This window comes from Myiozetetes cayanensis, unplaced genomic scaffold (genome assembly GCF_022539395.1).
Source record: "Myiozetetes cayanensis isolate MyiCay16 unplaced genomic scaffold, myiCay2020 scf28, whole genome shotgun sequence".
In the NCBI taxonomy this organism is placed as follows: Eukaryota; Metazoa; Chordata; class Aves; order Passeriformes; family Tyrannidae; genus Myiozetetes; species Myiozetetes cayanensis.
Genome location: NW_026087499.1, coordinates 6,962,093 through 6,985,946, shown reverse-complemented (window position 1 = coordinate 6,985,946; position 23,854 = coordinate 6,962,093). Strand labels below are relative to the sequence as shown.

The 23,854-nt window shown below is 60.1% G+C and overlaps 3 protein-coding genes across 4 annotated transcripts; 1 reads left to right on the top strand and 2 right to left on the bottom strand.

Annotated features, from left to right (window-relative positions):
- Positions 1 to 193: 193 nt before the first annotated feature.
- HSPB7 (heat shock protein family B (small) member 7) lies at positions 194 to 1,348 on the bottom strand. Of its 2 annotated transcripts, none has more exons than XM_050322406.1 (3): positions 1,114 to 1,348; positions 903 to 1,039; positions 194 to 687 (listed from the first exon to the last, which is right to left on the bottom strand). In XM_050322406.1, the coding sequence occupies exons 1-3, from the start codon at positions 1,166 to 1,168 to the stop codon at positions 502 to 504; spliced, it is 378 nt and encodes a 125-aa protein (XP_050178363.1). In that variant the 5' UTR covers positions 1,169 to 1,348; the 3' UTR covers positions 194 to 501. The 2 variants fall into 2 exon arrangements, with proteins under 2 accessions (XP_050178363.1, XP_050178364.1); XM_050322407.1 differs by having other exon boundaries at positions 903 to 1,036.
- Positions 1,349 to 1,715: 367 nt separating this feature from the next.
- Positions 1,716 to 6,820, top strand: CLCNKA (chloride voltage-gated channel Ka). Its single transcript, XM_050322465.1, has 19 exons — positions 1,716 to 1,833; positions 1,926 to 2,054; positions 2,169 to 2,297; positions 2,397 to 2,536; positions 2,633 to 2,710; positions 2,808 to 2,886; positions 2,957 to 3,082; positions 3,193 to 3,277; positions 3,357 to 3,458; positions 4,053 to 4,137; positions 4,231 to 4,392; positions 4,496 to 4,565; positions 5,098 to 5,208; positions 5,311 to 5,524; positions 5,626 to 5,759; positions 5,907 to 5,998; positions 6,078 to 6,161; positions 6,283 to 6,369; positions 6,740 to 6,820. The coding sequence occupies exons 1-19, from the start codon at positions 1,716 to 1,718 to the stop codon at positions 6,776 to 6,778; spliced, it is 2,064 nt and encodes a 687-aa protein (XP_050178422.1). The 3' UTR covers positions 6,779 to 6,820.
- A 2,378-nt stretch (positions 6,821 to 9,198) lies between these two features.
- Positions 9,199 to 23,546, bottom strand: EPHA2 (EPH receptor A2). The gene is given in 19 exon segments (XM_050322464.1): positions 9,199 to 9,867; positions 10,878 to 11,033; positions 12,058 to 12,251; positions 12,917 to 13,066; positions 13,492 to 13,701; positions 13,813 to 13,874; positions 14,486 to 14,668; positions 14,752 to 14,877; positions 14,958 to 15,013; positions 15,115 to 15,214; positions 15,305 to 15,464; positions 16,221 to 16,345; positions 16,937 to 17,272; positions 17,349 to 17,364; positions 17,366 to 17,427; positions 17,430 to 17,504; positions 18,180 to 18,843; positions 19,672 to 19,739; positions 23,375 to 23,546. Coding segments are annotated over 19 exon segments (3,021 nt in total). The 3' UTR covers positions 9,199 to 9,761.
- Between the last annotated feature and the right edge of the window lie 308 nt (positions 23,547 to 23,854).

Genomic DNA, 23,854 nt, shown 5'->3' with positions numbered 1-23,854 from the left:
AGAAATGAGTCACCCCGGGCTGGAAATAAACAGGGCAGCGGGCGCCGGAGCCGCTCCTGGTGCGGGATTTCGTCGGGATGGTGGAATACCCCTTCCCGAGACGCCCCTCAGGGCTGAACCCACAGCCCGGGGTGGGGGTAAAACATCAAGAAAACGTGACAAAACGGAGCAGGCAGCAGGCAGACGTTCTCAAATAATTTATCCCAAGCTGTATATACAAAGACAAGCTCCGGTGGAGGGTTGGGAAGGGAACCTGGCTCCCGGGGGGAACTCTTGGCACGCTGGATCTTCCCCCTCAACACGCGCCAGCTGAAAACTGCTGCAGGTGGGACTCCCCTCCGGAGTTTCTCCGGTGGGTGCCGGGATGCAGCTCAGGACAGGTCTGACCCCAGGGCAGAGGGAGCGCTCCCATTCCCTACCCCACATCCCACCTCCTTCCCAAAGCGCCCAAATCATTAACGAGGGAGGGGAGGGGGGGGCGGGAAGAGCCCCCCGGACCCCTCAGATCTTGATCTCAGTCCGGAAGGTTTGCTGGACGTGCTCGGAGTGCTTGGCCGGCCGGCGCTGGGCACGGATGGTCAGCGTGCCGTTGTCCCCCAGCGAGGACGACACCGACGTGGGGTCCACGTCCTCGGGCAGCTGGCATTTGTGGGTGAAGGTGTTCATGACGGTGCCATCCGCAGCCAGCTGGGGGGAAAAAACGGCGAGAAAGGGGTGGTTTTGGGGTGCAAGCGGGACTGGGGGCTCGTTATTCCCTGCGGTCACCATTAATTAATGGTGAATGAAACCCCGCTGGGGCTGCGGCTGTTGCGTGGGAGCTGGGGGGGTCCCCATGTCCACCGGTCGAGGATTTTGGGGTCCCCCCGGCTCGGGAGTGAGCAGGGCAGGGAGGGAGCACCCACCTTCTCGGCGTGCACCTCGATCTGGTTGTTGGAGGTGGTGACGACGATGTCCTCGGGGGCGAAGTCGCTGACGTCCACTGTGAACTGATAAGTGTTCCCCAAAGTCTTCACCGCGCCCGCGCTCCCGGAACGAGCTGCTGCACAGGTTTTGGGGGGGGTCACAGCCATGGCTTGCTGAGGACCCCCCTACCCCAAACGCCTCCAAACTCACCTGGGAACCCCAAGGGCTCACCGTGGGGCCGGACAAAGCTCCCGAAAAGCTCCATTTCACCGTCACCCGCCGCCTCCCCCCCCACCTGCGACCCCCAACTCCCGCGGGGGAGGAAGAGCAGGAGCCTCTTCCTCGTCCTCCTCCCGGCGAAGGCGACGCCGGATCGGTTATTTCGGGATATTTCGACTTGACGAGCTTTTTAAAGCCTCGTTAAGGCTCCCGGCCGCCTGCCAGACCTCTCGTAAAACCGGCTAAATTTAGGTCTTGCGCCGGAGACGGTGGAAATTTTACCCCCCTCCGTCCCCCCCCACCTCAGCGCCGTGGAATGCGGTGCCTATTATTAAGGAATAATCGGGATAATTAATTAAAACACCTATTAAATCCTCCCCGCCGCGGGATGTACGCGGGGATTGGGAGCCCGGGGGTGGTGGAGGGAGGGGAAAACCCGGCTCGCTCCGGCCCCAGCGGGTCCGTCGGCTCCGTCAAGGTCGTTTTTAATGAGCTCGTTTACAACCTCAGTCCAACAGCCGAGGCCGAGGCGGGAGGACGGGTGAGGGGGTGCTCATAAGAAAGGGGGTGCTGTCCCCAGGAAGGTCCCCGGGATGGAGCACCCCGTCCCTGGGGGGCCCCGGGGGGAGAGGGACGAGGAGGAGGAGGAGAGGGTGCTGGTGTCGAAGCACACGTGGAGACCCTGCCCCACTGCCCGGAGAAGGCTTCGAGGTGAGACCCCCACCCAAAAAAGGGAGATTTTTTTGGAGGGGGTGGGGGTGGGTGTTTTGGGGGGGTCAGCACCTTGTTTTCCCCTCCCACAGCGTGCTTGGAGTGGGTGAAGCGGCAGCTTTTCTGTGTCGGGGAGGATTGGTACTTCCTCTTCATCCTGGGGGTCCTCATGGCCACCATCAGCTTCATGATGGACCACCTCATCTCCAGGGTCTATGCAGGTGAATGAGGGGCTCCCTGAGGGGCTTCACCTGGAGTTTGGGGGTTCCCTGAGGATATGGGGGGAGTCTTTGGGGTGGGGGGGGTTGTTTTCCCTGCCAACACTTCTTCTCCAGCCCACTACTGGATCTACCAAGAGATCGGGGACATCGGGGTGCTCAAGTACCTCTCGTGGACCCTGTACACCATAGCTATGGCCACCTTCTCCACTGGCTTCTCCCAGAGCATCACCCCACACTCCTCAGGTGAGCCAGCTGCACCCCGACCTCTCCAGCTCCCCAGAACTCCCCCTTGGTAATAGGGAGGACCCCTCAGATTTGGGTGCTGCCCTCTCCTCACTCCAGGCTCCGGCATCCCGGAGCTGAAGACCATCCTGATGGGCGTGGTGCTGGAGGACTACCTGGCCATCCAGAACTTTGGGGCCAAGGTGGTGGGGCTGACCTGCACCCTGCTGTGTGGCAGCACTGTTTTCCTTGGGAAAGTGGTGAGGGATCCCCCCCCAGACCCCTAAAACTGCCGGTGGTTGTGGTTGGTGCCATGCTGGGGGACACTCAGCGCCGCATCCCCCCCTTGGCACCAGGGGCCCTACGTCCACCTCTCCGCCATGGCCGCGGCCTATCTGGGGAAGATGAGGACCTCAGTCACGAGGGAGTATGAGGTGGGGGTGCCACCCCCCAAAAAACCGGTGGGGGGCATTTATTTTACCCCCCAAAAAAATCGGGGTCGTGCCTAAACCCCCTCTCCCGACCCCGCAGAACAAGTTCAAGCAGCGCGAGATGCTGGTGGCAGCGCAAGCCGTCGGGGTGGCCACGGTCTTCGGGGCGCCCGTCAGCGGTGAGGATCCCCCCAGCCCCACTCCAGGGTCCCCTGCATCTCGCCCTGACCCCCCTCTGTGTTCTCCCAGGGGTTCTTTTCAGCATCGAGGTGATGTCCCCCCACTTTGCCGTGCGCGATTACTGGCGCGGCTTCTTCGCTGCCACCTGCGGCGCCTTCATGTTCCGCCTCCTCACCGTCCTCAACAGCGAGCAAGGCAAGGCAGGGTGGGCAGGATGGGCCCCCATCCCCCTTGACATCCCCCCCGATAGCGTCTGTGGGGTGCCCACCCTCAAACTCACCCGCTCGTTCCTCTCCCCCTCCCAGAAACCATCGTGGCTGTTTTTAAGGTCGACCTCAGGATCGATTTCCCCTTCGACCTCCTGGAGACCTTCTTCTTTGTGATTCTGGGGTATGGAGGGGGCGCTTTGGGGGGCTGCCCGTGCCCTGCCTGCACCCTGCCTGCACCCCTGCCCGCCCTCTCCCTGCAGAGTGGTGTGTGGGCTCGTGGCCTGTGCCTACCTCTTCTGCCAGCGCTGGATGATGGTGGCTGTCAAGAGGAACTGGCTGACAGCCAAGCTGCTGGCGACTGAGTCCGTACTGGGCGTCCGTCCATCTGTCTGTCTGCACCCTGTGTGTCCGTGTGGCAATGCCATGCACTGTGTCCCCCCCACTGTGTACCCTGTGCCCCTGACCCGAGTGTCCGTGTGTCCCCCCTGTGCCCTTGGGGTGTCCCTTTGCACCCCTCCACCCACCCTGGGTGTCCCTATGCCCCCTCATGCCCCCTGCCCACTCACCCCATACCTCCTGGGTGTCCCTATGTCCCCCCCGTGGCCCCTACCCCCACCTACCTCATACCTCCTCAGTGTCCCTGTGTTCCCCATGGCCCCTGCTCACCCACCTCATACCTCCTCAGTGTCCCTGTGTCCCCCTGTGCACCCTGAATGTCCCCCTCGTGCCCCCTGGGTGTCCCTCTGTCCCCTTGTGCACCCTGAGTGTCCCCGTGTCCCCTGGGTGTCCCTGTGTCCCCCTGGGAAGTGTTCCTGTCCAGGATCCATCTGTGGCATCCATTCACACCCCTCCCCCCGCCTGTCCCTGGGTCACCCCCTACACCTCCCCCGTCCATCCCCATGTCCCCCTGTCTGTCCGTGGGTCCCCACGGCCCCAGCCCCGCTCTGCCCCCGCAGCAAACCCGTGTACACGGCGCTGGTGGTGCTGCTCCTGTCCTCCATCACCTTCCCCCCGGGGCTGGGGCAGCTCATGGCCTCCAGGGTGAGTGGGGGGCACGGGGGGCTCCCCTGGGACCCCAAAACGTCCCAGCGGGCGCTCAGGGTGTCCCATCTGTCCGTCCCCGTGTCCATCCAGCTCACCATGAAGGAATATCTCACCTCCCTCTTCGACAACCACACGTGGGCCGTGCGGACCCCCAACACCTCGTGGGCGGCCGAGCCCGGGGGGCTGTGGCAGGAGTGGGACCACCCCTCTGCCACCATCTTCGGCACCCTGGCCTTCTTCCTGGTCATGAAGGTAGCTGTGCCCTCCCCCACCGCCCCCCCCGAGCTCTGTGAGTGCCCCCAGCTCGGTGTCCCCGTGGGGTGACCCCCTCCCCGTGTCTGTGCCGGCCCCCCAGTTCTGGATGCTGATCTTGGCCACCACCCTGCCCCTGCCCGCAGGGTACTTCATGCCCATCTTCATCTACGGTGAGCTGGGGGAGGGACGGGGGGACACGGCGGGGGTTGAGCCCTCAGGGTGGGTACAGTCAGTCCTGGGAGGGGGTACAGGGGTGTGTCCAGGGGTACAGCCAGACTGGGGAGTACGGGGGGTGTATCCAGCTTGTGAGGAGGGGGGCACAGTCTGGGGGGCACTGAGGGTGTACCCAGCCCTGGGAAGGGGGTCTATCCATCCAGTCTGGGGGCATACCCAGCCTTGGGAAGGGGGTCTATCCATCCAGTCTGGGGGGGCACTGAGGGTGTACCCAGCCCTGGGGAGGGGGTTCATCCAGTCTGGGGGTGTACCCAGCCCTGGGGAGGGGGTCTATCCACTCTGGGGGCGTACCCAGCCCTGGGGGGTGAGTGTGGGGGGGCGCATCCAATCCTGGGGGTCCAAGCCCTGTATCCAGCCCTGTGTCCAGGGGTGTGTCCAGCCCCGGGGGAGCTGCAGGAGGGTGGTCACCCCCAGCTATTTCGGGGGGGCGCTCCTGGTATTTCCCCCTTCTCCCCCCCCCAATTTCAGGAGCCGCCATCGGGCGCTTGCTGGGGGAGGGGGTGGCCCTGCTCTTCCCGCGGGGACTCTATCCCCAGGGCCCCCTTCGTCCCATCATTCCCGCGGGATACGCCCTGGCCGGTGAGTCGGTGGGAGGGGACACACCCCCAGGGGTGGGGAGAGGTGGGGGGACACCCCCCGCCCACCCCTGACTCTCCCGGGGGTCTCTCCCCTCCTCCCCAGGCGCCGCCGCCTTCTCGGGCTCGGTGACCTACGCGGTGTCCACGGCCCTGCTGGTGTGCGAGGCCACGGGGCACCTGGGCCACCTGCTGCCCACCGTGCTGGCCGTGCTGGTGGCCAACGCCATCACCCAGAAGAACCAGCCGTCCTTCTTCGATGCCCCCATCATCGTCAAGAACCTGCCCTACCTGCCCCCCATCCGCAGCCGCCACACCGCGTGAGGCACACACACCCCCCGCCCCCCAAAAAAACTCGTTTCGGGGTGGGTTTGATGCAAGTTGAGGTGTTCGTTGTTTGGTTTTTTTTTGTGCTCTCCAGCTCGTACAGGGTGATGGTGGAGGAGTTCATGCAGCGCCAGGTGGTGGCCCTGGCCAAGGGGGATGGTTTCCAGGAGGTGCTGGGGGCTTTGGATGCCTCTGCCGACGCTGAGTACCCCGTGGTGGAGAGCGCAGGTTTGGGGGATGGGGGGGTCACTGTGGCTGTGAGGGACATCACTGGGATTGTCCCCCTTCTCCAGAGTCACAGTGCAGGGGGGATTAGGGGTATGGGGGTGTCACTGTGACCATGTGGAGGTCACTGGGATTGTCCCCATCCTCCAGGGTCACCCACCCTGGTGGGCACCGTCAGCAGGGCCCAGCTGGTCACCTTCCTCCAGAGCCACCAGCACCCCCAGGCACCCCCAGGGGAGAAGGTAAAGCAGGGGGAGCACCCTGATGTGCCCCAAACCCCTGGTTTTCCACCCCAGAATGGACACTCTTGCTCTGCCCCAGGTGGCTCCGGTGGGGACCCTCGGAGACGACTGTGCCATCGAGCCCATCATGCTCCAGCTGTCCCCGTGGACATCCCTGCACCAGGTTTGGGGTGGGGGGGGGACAGGACACGTGTCCTGGGAGACATTTACCCCCCCCCAGCAGCTGTGTGTCACACCCAGGGGGTGGCCCTGTCCCCACGGGTCCCTGCTGTCACCTTCCCCAGGCCTATCACCTGTTCCAGCTGCTGAAGCTGCAGAGAGTGTTCGTCACCCGCGCGGGGGAGCTGGTGGGAGCCGTGGGGTGGGCGGAGGTGAGGGGGGCACTGGTGGGAACCGTGGGGTGGGCGGAGGTGAGGGGGGCACTGGTGGGAACCGTGGGGTGGGCAGAGGTGAGGGCATGGGGAAAAGGGGGAAGGAGGGGAAGGGGAGGAAAGGAGGGGAAAATGGGGAAAAGGGGGAGAGGGGGGAGGAGGGGAAATGTGGGAGAGGGGGAGAAAAGAGGAGGGAAATGAAGGCAAAAGGGGGAAAAGATAGGAAAGGGGGGAAGGAGGAGAAAGGGGAGGGGACAAGGGGAAAGAGGGAGGAGAAAGAGGAGGAAAAAGGGGGAGGAAAAGGGGGGAGGAAAAGGGGGGAGGAAAAGGGGAAGGAAAGCTCCTGTCCCACTCCTCTGTCCTTTTGCAGCTGCGCAGAGGGATCGAGGAACTCGCCCACCCCAAGTGATGACTTTTTGGGAGCACGAGGGACCCCTCCCCAGGGATGTCACCCATGAAAAGAGGGCTCCTGACCCCCAGGTGAAGGGGGGTCTCCCCGGGGAGGGGGTCCTGGTTGGGGGGGCGGTTCCCCAGCAGAGTGTGCTGTGCATTAAATACATCGATCCCTCAGTGCTTCCTCCTCATCCAGCTCCTCCTCCAGCCCCACGAGGGTTCATTTTGGGGGCTCACCCCCCATACCCAACAAACAGCCCTTAAACCCCCCCTGGACATGCACTGAAGTGTCCCGGTCTCTGCATCCCCCTGCCCCCGATCCCTCGTACAATTATCCTTATTTCAATTATCCTTAATTACAACTAATCAGGGTGGGGGGTGTTCAGCGACCCCAAGATCTGCGGGAAATGGGGGGGGAGGGGGGAGCTGAGCCCCCCCAGCCCTTCGGTGACCCCGGACTGGGGCTCAGCCTGTTTAGGCGGCGCATCGGGCGCTAATTAAGCCGGAGGGGGGTTAATTAAGCGCGGCAGGGCAGGTTGGGCAGGGCGGGCAAGCCCGGGCCCGGCTCGGCGGGGGTGACGCCGGGTCAGAGCCAGGGAGACACCCCGAAAGTGGGGCAGGAGCTGGGCTGGGCGCTGGGATTGGCACTGGGAGCAGCGCTGGGCTCCGGCACCCAGGGAGGGGGAGGGGAGAGGGGGAGGGAGCCCCAAAGAGGGAGCCCCAAAGAGATGTGGGGGGACACAGCACCCACGGGGGACATCCCTGCCACCCCAAAAGCTCCCAGGACACGCACGAGGCCCCAAAACGCTCCTAAAACGGGGTGACCCCCCCTCCCCCCGACCGGCGGCTTTGGCAGAGAGGGGTGCTCGGTGACCCCCCGACCCCCGAACCCTCCCCCCGTTATGGTTTCGGGGCAGGAAAAAAAAAAGTCCAACCCCCTTTTTTTTTTTTTTTTTTTTCTTCTCCGGCGTTTTTCCCACCCAGTGATTTTGCAGGCTCCGGGCAGTCCGAGCTGCGGCTTTTTTGGGGGATGGAAAGGCCAAATTCCTCCCAGCATTCGCAGAGGAAAAGAGGCCCCGGATGGGAGATGGTCCCGCAGTTGTGGGCAAACCCCTTCAAGAAGCTGAAACCCCCTCTATATCCCCTTGAAAAAAAAAAAACTTAAACCCTCTTAGAAAACCTTAAAACTCCTTTAAAAACCTCTTTAACCCCTTAAAACCCCCCAAAACCGCCCACTCTTAAAACCCCCTTAAACCTCCTTAAAAATCCCTAAATAAAAACCTTAAAACTCCTTTTAAAATCAGTCCCCTAAAAACCTCTTTAACCCCTTGAAATCCCCCAAACCCTCCATCCTTAAAACCCCCTTAAACACCGCTTAAAAATCCCTAAATAAAGCCTCTTAAACAACCTTAAACCCCCTTTAGAACCCCTTTAAACCTTAAAACCCCTTTAAAACCAACCCCTTAAAAAACCTCTTTAACCCCTTGAAAACTCCCAAAAAACCTCCACTCTTAAAACCCCCTTAAACCTCCTTAAAAATCCCTTAATAAACCCCCTTAAACAACCTTAAAAACCCTTCAAAGGTAACTTTAAACCCTTTTAAAGCCCTTAAAAATCCTGATAACCCCTTAAAAACCTTAAAAAAACTTAAAAACATCTTAGAAAACCCTCTTTGACCCATTTAAAACATTTTTAACACCCCTGAAAACCCCCTGCTCTTAAAACCCCCTTAATCTCCCCTTAAAATCCCTAAATAAAGGCCCTTAAAAAACCTTAAGCCCCCTTAAAAATAACTTAAAACCCTTTTAAAGGCCCTAAACCCTCTTAAAACCCCAAAACCCCTTTAAAAAACCCCTTCACCCATTTAAACCCCCTTAAAAACCTTACAAAGCCCACTGAAAAAAACCCTTAAACCTCAACTCCCCCTAAAATCCCCTTAAAATCACTTAAAAGCCCCCAAACCCCCTTAAAAGTCTTGAGAACCCCTCAAAAACCCACTTAAAACCTCCCTTAAACACCTTAAAAACCCTTAAAAACCCAGAAGTTTTAAACACTTTAAAACCCACTTGAACTCTCTTAAAACTCCTCCCCCCAAAAATTGCTAAAATCCCTTAAAAGCCCCTAAAAAGCCCTGATAACTCCTCAAAACCTCCCTTAAACCCCCTCTAAACCCCTTTAAAATTCTTAAAAAACCCTTTAAACCCCTTAAAAAACCCCTTAAAAAACCTCCTTTAAAAATCCTTTTAAAACCCTTAAAACACCCTAAAAAACCCTCTGCTTTAAACCCCCCTAAAACCCTTTAAAGCTCCTTTAAAACCCACATAAACCCAAGGGGAATTTCCCTCTATCCCCTTTCTCCCCCCCCAAATTCCCTCAACCTCTGCAAACAAGTGGGAAAAGACAAGATTGTAGAAAACAACAAAAGCACTTGGTTTTTTTATTCAAAACCCCACAAAAATCCCCAAAAATCCACCTAAAAAAAAGGGGGGAAAAAAACCCCAAAATGTTGTGGGTTTTTTGTTTTTTTAATTCCCCCTTTTTTTCTTCTCTCCCGAGTCTTTAATTCCTCGCAATAAATATACAAAAATAGAATAAATTAGGTTAAAAAATACAAGGCAACACTGGCAAACACAGCATTAAAGGGGGGGGAGGCGGGGAAAACCACCCAAAATCCCGGTGGGAGAGGAATAAATAGGGAGAAAACAAAGCAAAAATAAATCAGTTTTGGGACTGAGCCCTTTGGGTTTTTTTTCTTCTTGAAATGTGGGAGGGGGGTGGAGCAAAAAGAAGAAAACACCCCCCCCTTAACAAACCTCCCCCAGCTCCCCTGGGGCGAGGGGATGGAAATCCCATTTCCACCCGTTTTTCCAGGGGCAGGGGGATGGGACACCCGTTTTGCCCCGTCCACCCCAGGGGAGGGTTGATAATAATACTCTGAAACTGCTGATCAATCACAGGGACAATAAATAAACCCCGGGGGGGGGGGCACTGGGAGGGGCTCAGCCCGGGGCCCCCCCGGCCCCCGCCTGCTCCTGCAGCCCCAGCAGGCTGTAGGTGATCCTCTTCTGGTGGCCCGGCAGCCGCACCCCGATCCGCTTGATGTCCCTGCAGAGACAGGGAAAACGGGGATTAAACAGGGATTAAACGGGGATTCGTGGGTGACAGAGCCGGGAACGGGGCCGTGGGAAAGGGGGGTGGGAGGGATCCAACCAGGCCTCGGATCGGGGGAACCCCCATGTGGCATTCCCGAGGGAGGGGTGGGCGCGGATCGTCCCATGGGATGGTTCGTCCTGAGGGATGGGTGGATGGACGTGGATCATCCCAAGGGATGGGGGGACTGGACATGGATCATCCCAAAGGATGGACTGACATGGATCATCCCAAGGGATGGGGGGTGGACGTGGATCATCCCAAGGGATGGACTGACATGGATCATCCCAAGGGACGGTTCATCCTGAGGGATGGATGGACGTGGATCATCCCAAAGGATGGGTGGATGGACGTGGATCATCCCGAGGTACAGTCCATCCAGAGGGATGGATGGATGTGGATCATGCCATGGGATAGGTGGATGGACATGGATCATCCCATGGGATGGGTGGACATAGTTCATCCCAAAGTATGAGTGGATGGACACAGCTCATCCCAAGGGATAGATGGACATGGCTCATCCCAAGGGATGGGGGGATGGATGTGGTTCATCCCGGGGCAGATGGACGGACATGGCTCATCCCAAGGGACGGATGGACACCGTGACTCATCCCGGCCTCTCCAGCCAAGGAACATCTAATTTTATCCCGTCCCTTGGGCTGCCAAGGCCATGGAAGTGGTTTCCGTTCCCAGCACGTCCCTGAGCCCCGGGATCTGGGGGGGACAGTGTGGGAATATCCAGGGGACACCACAGGGATATCCAGGGACACTGTAAGAGCAGTGTGGGGACACGAAGGGGACACTCCCTGGGGACAGGACAGGGATGATGTGGGGACAGCATGGGAATACTGAGGGGACACCACGGGGATGGAATGGGAATATTGAGGGGACAGCAAAGGGACACACTGTGGGGACAGCACGGGAATGTCAAGGGGACACCAAGGGGACACCGAGGGGACACTCACTCGCTGGTCATCTGCAGGACCTTCTCGATGGTGCTGTAGCCCGAGGCCATGAAGGTCTCGGTGTACTGGGGCATCCGGATGGACTCCAACCACTCCGGGACGGAGCGGAACGGGACGCCCTCGGAGCCGCTGGTGCTGGGCAGGCGGATGGACACCCTGGGGCATGGAAAGGGGTGGGAAACGGTGAGAAAATGGGAAGATGACAAAAAAAACCCCAACCAGTGCAGAAATGAGAGGTTGGGAAAACCTCAGGGGAAAAGGGAAGGGTGAGAAAACGAGGGGAAAAAATGGAATGATGCGGAAAACTGTGTGGAAAGGGAGAGATGGAAAAAACAACGGGAGGATGGGAGGGTGCAAAACTTCAGGGGAGAGCGGGAGGGTGCAAGAAATGATGCAGAAAAGGAAGGGCAGAAAGATATTGTGGAAGAGAAACAATGCAAAAAACGCTGCAGGAGCGGAAAAGGGGCAAAACCAGGGCAGAAATGGAAGGAGGGAATAAAAGAGATGCCAAAATGGAAGGGTGGAAAAATGAGGCAGAAACGGAAAGGTGGGGGAAAAAAAACAATGCAAAAAAGTGGAAGGGTGCAAAAGAAAAGGAGGAGATTTTAAAAAAGGGTGCGAAAGTGGAAGGATAAAAAAAAAAACTAAAGGATGCGAAAAATGACGTGAAGATGGAAAGATGCCAAAAAATTTTAGGAAAATGGAAAGGGTGGGAAAACGTTGCAGAAATGGGAAGATGCCAAACAAATAATGCAGAAACATGACGATGAAATGGTGGTGAAGAGAGGAAATGGTGCAAAAAGGGATGTGAAAATGGGGAGGTGCCAAAACTGAGGCGGAAACGGAGATGCCGAAAGGGACGTGAAGGTGAAGAGATGCAAAACCCGGCATAAGTCAGCACCAGGGGATTCTAAAACTATGGAAAATGACACAAAAATGGTGCCAAAAGCAGCAGAGGACACAAAGATATGTTGAAGTCAGAGAATCCTGGGATGGTTTGGTTGGGAGGGACCTTAAAGCTCACCCAGTGCCACCCCTGCCACGGGCAGGGACACCTTCCACCAGCTCAGGTGGCTCCAGGCCCTGTCCAACCTGGCCTTGGACACTCCCAGGGTTGGGGCAGCCACAGCTTCTCTGGGTAACTGTCCCATCCTCCCATCCCAGAGCTCCCCACACTCACCGAGGGTCGAAATCCGCCAGAGCCTTGAGGGACTCGGGGGCGCGGATCAGCTTGTCCAGGATGCTGACGATGTCGGCGAATTTGGGGCGCCGGGCGCGCTCCTGCTGCCAGCACTGCATCATCAGCTGGTAGATGGCTGAGGGGCAGTCCAGGGGTGCCGGGAGCCGGAAACCCTCGTTGATGGCCTTCATCACCTACGGGGGGGGGGAAGAGGAGGAGGTTGAGTGATGATCCCCAAAAAAGTTCTGTGTTCACAGGAATCACAGACTGGTTTGGGTTGGGAGGGACCTTAAAGCTCATCCAGTGCCACCCCTGCCAGGGGCAGGGACACCTTCCACCAGCCCAGGTTGCTTGCAACCTGGCCTTGGACACTTCCAGGGCTGGGGCAGCCACAGCTTCTCTGGGCACCCTGTGCCAGGGCCTGCCCATCCTCACAGCTGGGAATTCCTCCCAATATCCCATCTAAGTTTCTTTTCTTTTAGTTCAAAACCATTCCCCCTTGTCCTGTCCCTCCATCCCTTGTCCCCAGTCCCTCTCCAGCTCTCCTGGAGCCCCTTTAGGCCCCTGGAGCTTCTCTTCTCCAGGGGAACTCCCCCAGCTCTCCCAGCCTGACTCCTCCTGCCTCTCTCCAAATCTATCCTCACATTTCTCTCCTTATTCCCTACAAAGGAATTCTCTATTCCAGTTGCATTAAGTCACAGAATCCCAGAATGGTTTGGGTCAGAAGGATCTTAAAGCCCATCCCATTTCACTCCCTGCCAGGGGCAGGGACAACTTCCACTATCCCAGGTTGCTCCAAGCCCTGTCCAACCTGGGCTTGGATGTCCCCCACACCCTGGTGGTGCAGGGGGTTGCTCACCTCGTGGTTGGAGAGCTCCCAGTAGGGCCGCTCGCCGTAGGACATCACCTCCCACATGACGATGCCGTAGCTCCAGACGTCGCTGGCCGAGGTGAACTTGCGGTAGGAGATGGCTTCGGGCGCCGTCCAACGGATCGGGATCTTCCCGCCCTACGGAAACACCGGGGTCAACTCTGCAGCCCCCAAAAACCACCTCACCTTGGCCAACCACCCCAACCACCAACCACTCTACCTTGGACAACCCACCACCTCACCTTGGTCAGTCTCTTCTCCATGGCCAACAATCCACCCCTCCACAGCCAACCAACCAGCCCACCTTGGACAACCAACCACCTCCACCTTGGACAACCACTTCACCTTAGTCAACCACCCCAACACAACCAAACACCCACCTCACCATGGCCAACTCACCACCCTTCCATGGCCAACCCACCACCTCCACTCTGGCCAACTACCTCACCTTGGTCAACCACCCCTTCAGGGCCAACCAACCATCCCACCACAACCAACCACCCACTGCGATCAACCCACCACCGGCCACGGCCAACCACCCCCTCCTCTGTGGTGACACTCACGCTGGTGGTGTAGGTGGCTTCAGGGTCATCTTCCAGCACCCTGGAGAGCCCAAAGTCGGACACCTTGCACACCAGGTTGCTGTTCACCAGGATGTTCCTGGCGGCCAGATCCCGATGGACGTAATTCATGTTGGCCAAGTACTTCATGCCGGCGGCGATGCCCCGCAGCATCCCCACCAGCTGGATGACGCCAAAGTCCCCCTCTTTTTCCTGGGAAAAGGGGAGAATCCAGCCTGGAATCCATCTGTCATCCCACTTCCCATGGTGGGTGTTTGTTCCACCAGCACGTGGTCCTTGTCCTTGTCCCCAGGTGTCACTTACCCGCAGGAATTTATCCAGTGCCCCGTTCTCCATGTACTCCGTGATGATCATGAAGGGCTTGTCTGTACAAAAACCAGGCCCAGAATGGGTAAACCCCCCTCAAATTCTCTCCAACCCCCAACTGAAAGAGCTCCAAACCTGAAAAAGCACATTTGAAATCCCCCAATCTCCTCCAAACCCTCCCAAAACAACCCCACAAGAATGCTGAAGTTGCCCCAAAAAACCCCCCCAACGCCCCAAAAAACAACCCCAACCCCCCCAACATAATAAGAAAGCCCCAAATCCCAAGTCCTCCCAAAAGTCCAAACCCTCCCAATTCCCCACAAAAAACCCTCAAAACCCCCAACTCCCCAAAATATCCTCCAAAAAATCACCTCCCTAAGACACTCCCGAAACAACAAAAAGCACCAAACCCTCCCAATAAACCCCCAAATAAAATCCAACCCCAAAAAAACCCCAAAGTAACTCCCTTAAACCCACCCCAACTCCTGCAAAAATCCCCCCAAACTCCCCTGAAACTCCTCCAAATAAACCCTAATTCCTCCCTCCTCAAAAACCCCCCCAAACCACCCAAAAAACCTGCAAGCCCCCCAAATTCCCCTGGTTTTGTATGGCTTGGGTTTGGGGTGTTCCGAGGGGAAATGGGGGTGGGGTTTTTTTTTGGGACACTCACACTTGGAGACGACGCCCTCGAGGCGGATGATGTTGTGGTGGCAGAACTGCCCCATGATGGTGGCCTCGCTCAGGAAGTCCACGCGCTGCTTCTCCGTGTAGCCCACCTTGAGCGTCTTGATGGCCACCGGCACCTCCTTCCTGCCGCGCTTCAGGGTGCCCTTGTAGACCTCCCCAAATTCACCTGCTCCGAACAACGGGGGACACTCGTAACCCCCCCGGCCTGGTGCAGCTTTGGGGTGTCTCCGGGGTGACCGAGCCACGTACCGGCACCGATGACCTTCTGGCGGGTGATGAAGGACGGGGGGATCTCGGTGGTGAACTTGAGCATGGCCTGGTTGGGGTCCTCGTAGGTGTGGGGGTCAACGTAGGTCTTGAGGGGCTTCAGCTGGTCTGGGGGGTGTCAAGGAGCGGGGTCAGTGCCCACGTCAACCCCCAGCCATCGCCGCAGTCCCCACCGTGCCGTGGCTCACCTGACTTGGAGAAGTAGACGTCCTCGGCAGATTGGCGTGGCCGTGACCTTCTCCTCCTGCAGAAAAGCCCCCAGAAATCATCCCCTGCCCATGTTTGGTGGTGGGACAAGGGTATTTTGGGGTTCCCTGGGGGGTTTTGGGGGATTTCTCTCCTCACCTCCTCAGGACGTAGACGAGAGCGGCCAAGAGCAGGACGACCACGACGACGCCAGCGACGGTGCCGGTGATGACGGCAGCGGATGCCGCGGCCTCGGTGCCTGCGGGGACCGTTCAGGGTGGCCGGGTGAGCCCTGCACCCCCTGGGCCCCCCACCCCGCACCCCTGACAGCCCTCCCCTCACTCCTCACCCTCGGGCAGGGTCTCGAACTCGTGCTGGGGGCTGAAGGCGCCGTGGCCGTCGGCGGTGAGGGCCTGGACACGCACCACGTACGCGGTGCCCGGGGACAGCTTGGGCAGCGTCACCGAGGTGCCCTCGCAGCGCAGCACGGAGTAGCTGTTCTCGTCCACCTGGGGACACAGGGGTCACGGGGGGGCGTGGGTGGGGGTGACATGGACAGGGCAGGGATGGGGTGACAGGGAGGGGGTGACAGGGATGGGGTGACAGGGACGGAGATGTGATGTGGATGGGAGCAAGCACAGAGGTGACCCAGATGGAAGGGGACATGGATTAAGGAAGAATGGAGGTGGCAGGGCTGGAGATGTGACATGGATGGGGGTGTGACAGGGATGGGAAGGAAAAGGATGGAGGTGTAACGTGGCTGGAGGCACATGGTGGAGGGGTGACGTGGATGGAGGCAGGGATGGAGGTGACACGGATGGAGGGGTAAACACAGGGAGGACATGAATTGAGGGATGACAAGGACAGAGGTGAGGACAGAGGAGGTGACATGGGTGGAGGGGTGACACAGATGGGAGGGACAAGGCTGGAGGGGGGATATGGACAGAGGCACATGGAAGGAGGGGACACGGATGGAGGTGACGTGGATGGGGCCGTGAATATGGGAGAGATGTGGACGGAGGTTGACATGGATGGAGGTGGATGAACACAGGGAGGACATGAACTGAGGGATGACATGGATGGAGGTGGCGTGGACAGGAGGGTGACATGGACTGGGGAGTGATGTGGATGGGGGGAGACATGGATGGGGCAAGGCTGGAGGTGATGGGGCTGGAGGTGACAGGGCTGGGGTGATGGGGCTGGGGTGATGGGGCTGGGGTGATGGGGTTGGGGTGATGGGGCTGTAGCTGTGCCACAGGACCCACCTTCTTGCTGTAGGTGACCTCGTACTTCCAGACCCGGCTCTGCTGCCGTGGGGGCACCGTCCAGGACAGCACCAGGCTGGTGGCCGTCCGTCCATCCAGGCTCACCGAGGTCACCCGGGGGGGCTCTGCCATGGGGACAGACAGGGACGTCACCGGGGTGTCCCCAGGAGGGTCAGCAGCATCACGGAGGGGTCCCCCATGGGGACAGGGACTTCACAGAGGTGTCCTCTTGGAGGATGGGGACAATATGGGGACAGGGAGGGTCGGGGATATCATGGAGGTGTCCCCACTGGGGACATGGACATCCCAGGGGTGTTCCCACAGGGGTTGGGAACACCACGGAGGTAACAGGGAATGGGAACAATATGGAGGTGTCCCCATGGTGAATGGGGATGTCATGGAGGTGTCCCCATGGCGGATGGGGATGTCAGGGAAGTGTCCCAATGGGGAACAGGGACAATATGGAGGTGGCCCATGGGGACAGGGATGTCATGGAGGTGTCCCCATGGCGGATGGGGACAATATGGAGGTGTCCCCATGGGAGCTGGGAACATCTTGGAGGTGTCCCCATGGTGAATGGGCATGTCATGGAGCTGTCCCCATGGGGGACAGGGACACCTCTGAGGTGTCCCCGGGGTGGTTGGGAACACCTCGGAGGTGTCCCCGTGGGGGTGAGGGACCCCCCGGCGGTGTCCCCAGGAGAAGGGTGCCCTCACCGGTGTGGTTGACGCTGACGGTGGCGGTGGCCAGGCTGCGCCGGGGGCTGTAGGGGGACACGCCGTTCCGCGCCTCCACGCTGAAGGTGTAGTTGACGTGGGGCTCCAGGTCGGTGACGGTGAGGGCGGTGCCCGTGAGCCCCCGGGGGGGCTGCGAGTACCTGACCCCGCCGCCGTCGCAGGGCCGGCACTCGCCGCCCTCGGGCCAGCACTGCTCGCAGGTGACGCTGTAGGTGACGTCCCCGCGGCCCCCGGGGTCGGCGGGGGGGGCCCAGCGCAGCTGCACCGCGGCCCCCACGGCCACGGCCGAGAGCCCCTGGGGGGGCGAGGGGGGACCTGGGGGGACACACAGAGGGGTCAGGGGGGGTCTGTGCCTCGGGGTGTGTCCCCCCCACCCCAGAGGGTGACTCACGGGTACAGGGATCCTCCAGGGGGGTCCTGGGGGGCGCGGAAAAATCCCTCCTGGCACGGGCAGGAGGCGGCGGCGGCCGGGCGGGATCCGTGTGCGGGGGGCAGGGCTGGCACCCCCCTGGGGACACCGCGGCCTTGAAGGTGCCTGGGGGACAGGCTGGGGGGACACAGGGACAGCAGTGAGACCCCACAGCCCCCTCCCCACACAGGGACACCCTAAATCCACCTCCCCACACGGTAACATCTGTGAGACCCCAAATCCACCTTCCCACCCAGGGATCTGCACCCACCAGCACCCACCCAAGCACCCAGAGGGGGGGATTTTAGGGGGTTCCACCTCATTTTGCAGCTTCTTTATTACTGGGATTCCCCCCCACTTTCCCCCTGCCCCAGCTGAGCCCTGTCACACTCACTACACTCAAGGCTGACCATCCAGGATTGGGAATTTCTTGGCCAAACCCTCATTCCTCAACCCAAAATGGGAATTTTGGGGGGGCATTGCCCTCATTTTTGCAGCTCCTGCTGTTTCCTGGGCCCCTCCTGCCCCAGCCCTCCCATCTGGGCCCTGCCACACTCTCTGCACCGGTGACGCTCAGGGCTGATAATGTTGCAGCCAAACTCTCATTTTGCCGATCCAGAGTGGGAATTTTGGGGCTGTTTCCTGTCATTTTTTGCAGCTTCTTTATTATGGGACCCTCCCCACCCACCCCAGCTTGGCTGCCTGTGACACTGGCACCGGAGGGGGAATTTGGAGGCCAAGCCCTCGCTCCCATCCCCTGCCCCCCACCCTGTGCTCCCCCAGCCCCCCGTCCCGGCTCCCCTGGGGCCGTACCTTGGCAGGTGTCTCCCAGGCTCTGGAAGCCGGCCCGGCACAGGCACTCCCCGATGGGCACGATCCACTCTCCCTCGGCGCTGCAGTGCAGGGCCGGGGCCTGCTCGGCCTCGGCGTCCTCCACGCACACCCCCCGCACCTCGGCCAGGCTCTGCGAGTCGGCCCCGGCCACCGTCTGCGGGAACCGCGCCAGCCCCCGCGTCACCGCCGGGCAGCGCTTGTAGAACACCCTGACGGAGAGCAGGGCCACGCAGGCGCCCAGGTCCTGGAAGGCCAGGTAGAAACCCTTCCTGCTGAGCGGCCCCACCGAGCGAACCTCCACGTTGAGCTTGACGTTGCGGGCGGCGAAATCCTCCTGGACAGTGATCTCGTCCGGGGCGATGGTGTCGATCTTGCGGAACTGCCTCTTCTGGAAGTTGGTGCCGTAATCCACGTCGGACTCGGCGTAGTAGAGGTTGAAGGTCTCCTTGCAGGAGCCGCCCCCGGCCGTGGGGAAGCTGTTGCAGTCACGGACGGTGAACTGGAGCTCGATGAAGATCCGCTCGGCCACCCCCCGGTAGATCCAGTTGGTGCGGAGCCAGTTCTCCTGCTCCCCCTCCAGGACGTTGCACACCGAGTAGATGTAGATCAGGGAGTCGTTGAGGACGTTCTGCAGCTGGTCCCACTGTCCCCATGGAGAGACAAACAGGATTGGAGGGGGAACAGGCACAGGGGGCCCTACGGAGGCGCTCGGCCCCATCTCTGTGGTTGTCCCTGGCTCTACACCCATGGACCCCCCTGGCCCTGTGGAGATCTCCAGTCACACCCTGATGGAGTTCCACAACCCCATGGACATCCCCATCTCTGTCCCCATGGACACCCCTGGCCACATCCCAGTGGAGATCCACAAACCTGTGGATGTGCCCATCTCCATCCCCATGGGTGTTCCTGGCTCCGTGGAGATCCCCAGGCATACCCCAATGGAGTTCCACAACCCCATGGACATCCCCATCTCCATCCCCATGGACACCCCTGGACCCGCGAGTGTCCCCAGCCACACCCCAAAGGAGATCCACAACCCTGGGGATGTGCCCATCTCTGCCCCCATGGGTGTTCTGGGCTCCGTGGAGATCCCCAGGCACATCCCAGTGGAGATCTCCAACCCCGTGGATATCTCCATCCCCATGGACACCCTGGTGTCTCCATCCCAGCAGATGGAGATCCACAACCCCATGGACATCTCCATCCTCATGGGTGTTCCTGGCTCCATGGAGATCCCCAGGCACATTCCAGTGGAGATCTCAACCCCATGGATGTCTCCATCTCCATCCCCATGTGTGGACCTGTCCCCCTGCCCATGGGGATGTCCCCATCCCCATTCCCGTGGATTCCCCCATCCCTGTGGAGGTCCTTGTTTCCATCCCTGTGGAGGTCTCCATGGATGTCTCTATTCCCAAGGGGGTCCCCATTCCCGTCCCCATCCCGGAGGGGGCTCTGGATCCCGGCTGCTCACCCCTTTTCCGTAGGGATGGGTGAGCCAGCCCAGCTCCCCGTGTGCCTTGGCGAAGTCCAGCAGCACCACTGTGGGACAGGAGAGAGGAGAGGGACGTCAGGAGATGCCACCAGGACCTGCAGGTGCCACCAGGACCCCCCTCGGACCCATGGATCCTGGGATCCACTGACACCCATCCCTCAGGACCCATGGATGTCCCCCTGTGTACACCCTGGGATCCACAGACATCACTGGGACTCTCAGATGCTTCCAGGACTTATGGACATCCCCCAGGACCCACGGATGTCCCCCAGGTGCCCTGGGATCCATGGATGTCCCCAGTACCTACAAGATGTCCCCATGAAGTCCTCAGGGCTTGCAAACACTCCTGGGACCCACAGATGCCACCAGGATCCATGGGTGTCCTCAAGATTCATGGATATCCCCAGGATCCACAGGTTCACCCCATCCCCACAGGTGCCCTGGGATCCACAGATGTCCCTAGGATCCATGGGATCCATGGATGTCCCCAGACCCCAGAGATGTCCCCATGACCCATGGAAATTCCCAGGACTTGCAAACACTCCTGGGCCCCACAGATGCCCCTGGGATCCATGGATATCCTCAGAACCCCCAGATGTCCCCAGGACCCCCAGATCCACCCCATCCCTACAGACACCCCCACACAACCTCCAAACATTCCCAGACCACACAAACGTCCCTTAGACCCTCGGATCCTCCCCCATTCCCAGCAGATTCCCACGGGATGCCCCCGAGGAGCCCCCCGGGCCGCCCCCAAGGCGGGGGGAGCCGAGACGGTGCCGGGCCCGGACCTGCCGGGGCACGTCCAGGGCGGGGTCCGGATCCAGCGCCGGGAGAGGAGGAAGAGGAGGAAGAAGAGGCCGCCGAGGGCCGGCAGCGAGCGGGGCCCCCCCTCGTGAATCACCCCCCAGGAATGTGCCCGAGGTCACCGGGCCGGGCCGGTGTCGGGATGTGCCCCCCCGGCTCCCACTGCTGCGAACGGACCTGTCCCGGAGGGGAAATCTGCGAGGGGGGGAACACCCCAAAACATGTTTGGAAAGGGGGGGAGGCCCAAATTCACATACATTGATTTTTTTTTTTTTTTTTTTTAGGATTTAAAGTCTCTCCAAACTCTGCCCGACGGGTTTAATGCGGCGTTTTTTTCAGGGAAAGGCGGAAGAGCCCGGCCCCGAATGCAAATAAATCGGAGGCTGGGATGGAAAACACCTCCCTAAAAAACCAAAAACGGGGTAAAAACCCCTAAACCGAGGGGAAGCGGGTTTTTTGGAAGCGCTGGAGGGAAGACGAAAGGGGGCTACCCCTTGGCGGGGACCCCCCCAACACCCCGGGGCGGCTGCGGGATTTGGGGGGTGTTCCCAAAGTGCTGATTCCCAGGAAGGAATACTGGGATCTGCTGCTTAAAACGGAGGGGGGAGAGAGGAATTGTCAGCCCCCCGCTCCGTGCCCGGGGTCAGGAAGGATGCCCGGGCGGATATCCCGGTTTTCCTGCGCCTGGAATTCCCCCCGCGTGCCTCCGGAGGGCGGAAAGCGCCGGGAGCCGCTGCCGGGTCCCCCCGGTGCTGGGGCGGGGGGTCCCTGGGAGGTCTATCCGTGTCGGGCGGGGGGTTCTCTGGGGGGTCCTCCCCGTGTTGGGGCGGGGGGTTCCCTGTAGGGTCCCTGTGAGGTTGGGGCGGGGGAGGGGAGTGTCCCTGTGGGTTCCCTGTGGGTTCTCTGTGGGGCTCCCCCGGTTTTGGGGCGGGGGGTTCTCTGTGAGGTCCCCCCAGTTTTGGGGTGGGGAGGTCCTTGTGGGTCCCCGTGGGGTCCCCCCGGGCCGGGCGGGGGGGCTCAGGGAGGATCCCGGGGCTGTGGCTGCTGAGTCAAAGGGTGCAGCATCCCGGGAGCTCCCGGGACAGCCCCGGCGGGAGCTGCGACCCCGGCCCTGGTGGCCCCCGCTCTGCCATCACCATCCTCACCATCCTCACATTCTCCACTGCCATCGTCACCACGGCCACCACCCCCCTTCATCTTCATCATCTTCATCAGCGTGGCCACCACCACGACCACCAACACCTTCAGTGCCACCATGACCGTGGCCACCCCCCCCATCCTCCTCCTCACCCCCCCTCCACAGCCACATCCCCACCCCATTCCCAGCTCCATCCCCTGTCCCTGTCCCTGTCCCCATCCAACTGCGTTTTCCACTCTGTCCTTTTCTATCCTCGTCCCATCCCAGTCCTGTCCCCACACCCAGAATGAACCCAAATCCTGTCCCCTCCACTCACCTTCCTGTCCCCACCTCAATCCCATCCCAGTTCTGAATCCCGATCCCAAAATGAATCCCATGCCCTCTCACTTCCCACTCCCTTCCCAATCCTGTCCCCTCCTCAATCTCAATCACAATCCCAATCAAAATCCCCAAATGGATTCCATCCCCCTCCCATTCCCTCCTCCTTAACCCCCTCCCCACCCTCAGATCACCCCAAATCCCACCGGATCTCGCCCTTTCCGAGCACTGGGAGCCAAACACCCCCTTCACCCCAAATCCTGTCACTCTCCCAGCACTTTCCCTTCCCTCCCCCGCCCTTTGGAAACCCCAAATCCCAACATTCCCTCCTGGGAATCAGCACTTTGGGAACACACCCCAAATCCTGCAGCCGTCTCGGGGTGTTGGGGGTTCCCTCTACAGGGTCACCCCCCTGCACTGCCAAAAGTCCTCATTTTAGGTTTTTTTCCACGCCATATTTAGTTTTTAGGGGGGTATTTTCCACCCCAGCCTCCGATTTATTTGCATTTGGGGCCGGATTCCTCCCCCATTCCCTCGAAAAACGCCGGATCAGACCCGTCGGGCAGAGCTGAGAGAGACTTTAATTTTAAAGAACTCCAATCTAAGTATAAAAAAAAGTGAATTTTTTTCTTTTTTTTTTTTTTTTCCCCTAATCTCCCAAACTAAGCCCAGAAACCACGGGGGGAAGAGTCGTGAGGTGGAGGCCCAGACGCTGCTTGTTTTTTCCCAGCAAGTTTTGGGATTTTCCTGACATTGTTTTCCAGCTCTCCGGGCCGGATCCCGCCCGGCCCTGAACCGCCCATGGGAAACGCTCCATTTTAGGGGGATTTCCCCCCTTTTTGGGGGGTCTGGTTTTTAATCCCCTCCACCCTCACCCCTCTGTCAGCCTTTTCTGGGGACTCCCAGCAGGAACCGGCCCCGGAGCGTCAGCCGGACGCTCGGCATGGGAAAAATCCCCCAAACCTCTCGGTTTTCCCTTTTTTCGAGCTTTCCCCCCCTGTATTTAAAGTTTCCCCTCCTATATTTTAGTCCCTGGCCCCATTTTAGCTTCCCCCCCACTATTTTTAACTTCTCCCCCAACTTTTTAACTCCCCTCCCTTTTATTTCAACTTTTCCCCTCTCGGTTTAACTTTTCCCCCTTCACTTAAACTTTCCCCCCCCTAATTTTAACTTTTCCCCCTCATTTTAACCCTTTCCCCCCTCCCGCACTCTCTGATCCCCCCCCTGCACCCCAAGTTTATTCTGGGGGAAGGGGGGCACCCCCTCTTCCTTTACTTTCGGAGCGCTCCCCAACCTCTCAGCGCCCCCAAACCAGGCGGTTTTGCCCCCAAACCGCCCCACCTCAACGAATTCCCCCCCAGCACCCCAAGAATGAGTTTTTGGGGTGTCCCTGCCCCCAAACAGAGGTGTGGGACTCACCTTCCTCGGCTGCCGCGGGGGGGAGGGGGGCGAGGGCGGTGAGGAGGAGGAGGGTGAGGGTCGGGGGGGTCCCGGCCATGGTGGGGGGGGACCGTGGGGGGTGCCGGGGGTACCCCACGAGGTGTGGGGTGTGTGGGGTGTGTGGGGCGCGCGCCCGCTCCTGTTCATTCATGCCCCGGTGACGTCACCGGCCACGCCCGCTCTTAAAGGGGCCGCGGCCGCTCCCAGTTCGGCCCAGTCCGGCACTAGGGAGGCCGCGCGCGCGGGGTGGAGACGCGGCCGTGGGAAGCGAACGGGATGTGGAAGCGAACCCCGAGGAGAGGGGAGAGGCCCTGGAAGGGCCGTGGGGGTCCCGGGTCCGGCCGCGAAGGGGTTACGGAGCCCCCCCGCCCCCTCCCCGTTCATTCATAACCGGCGTGGGAAGGGGGCGGCAGCCAATGGCGGGAGGGGGGCGGGGCCAGGGGCTACTACCGGCCACGC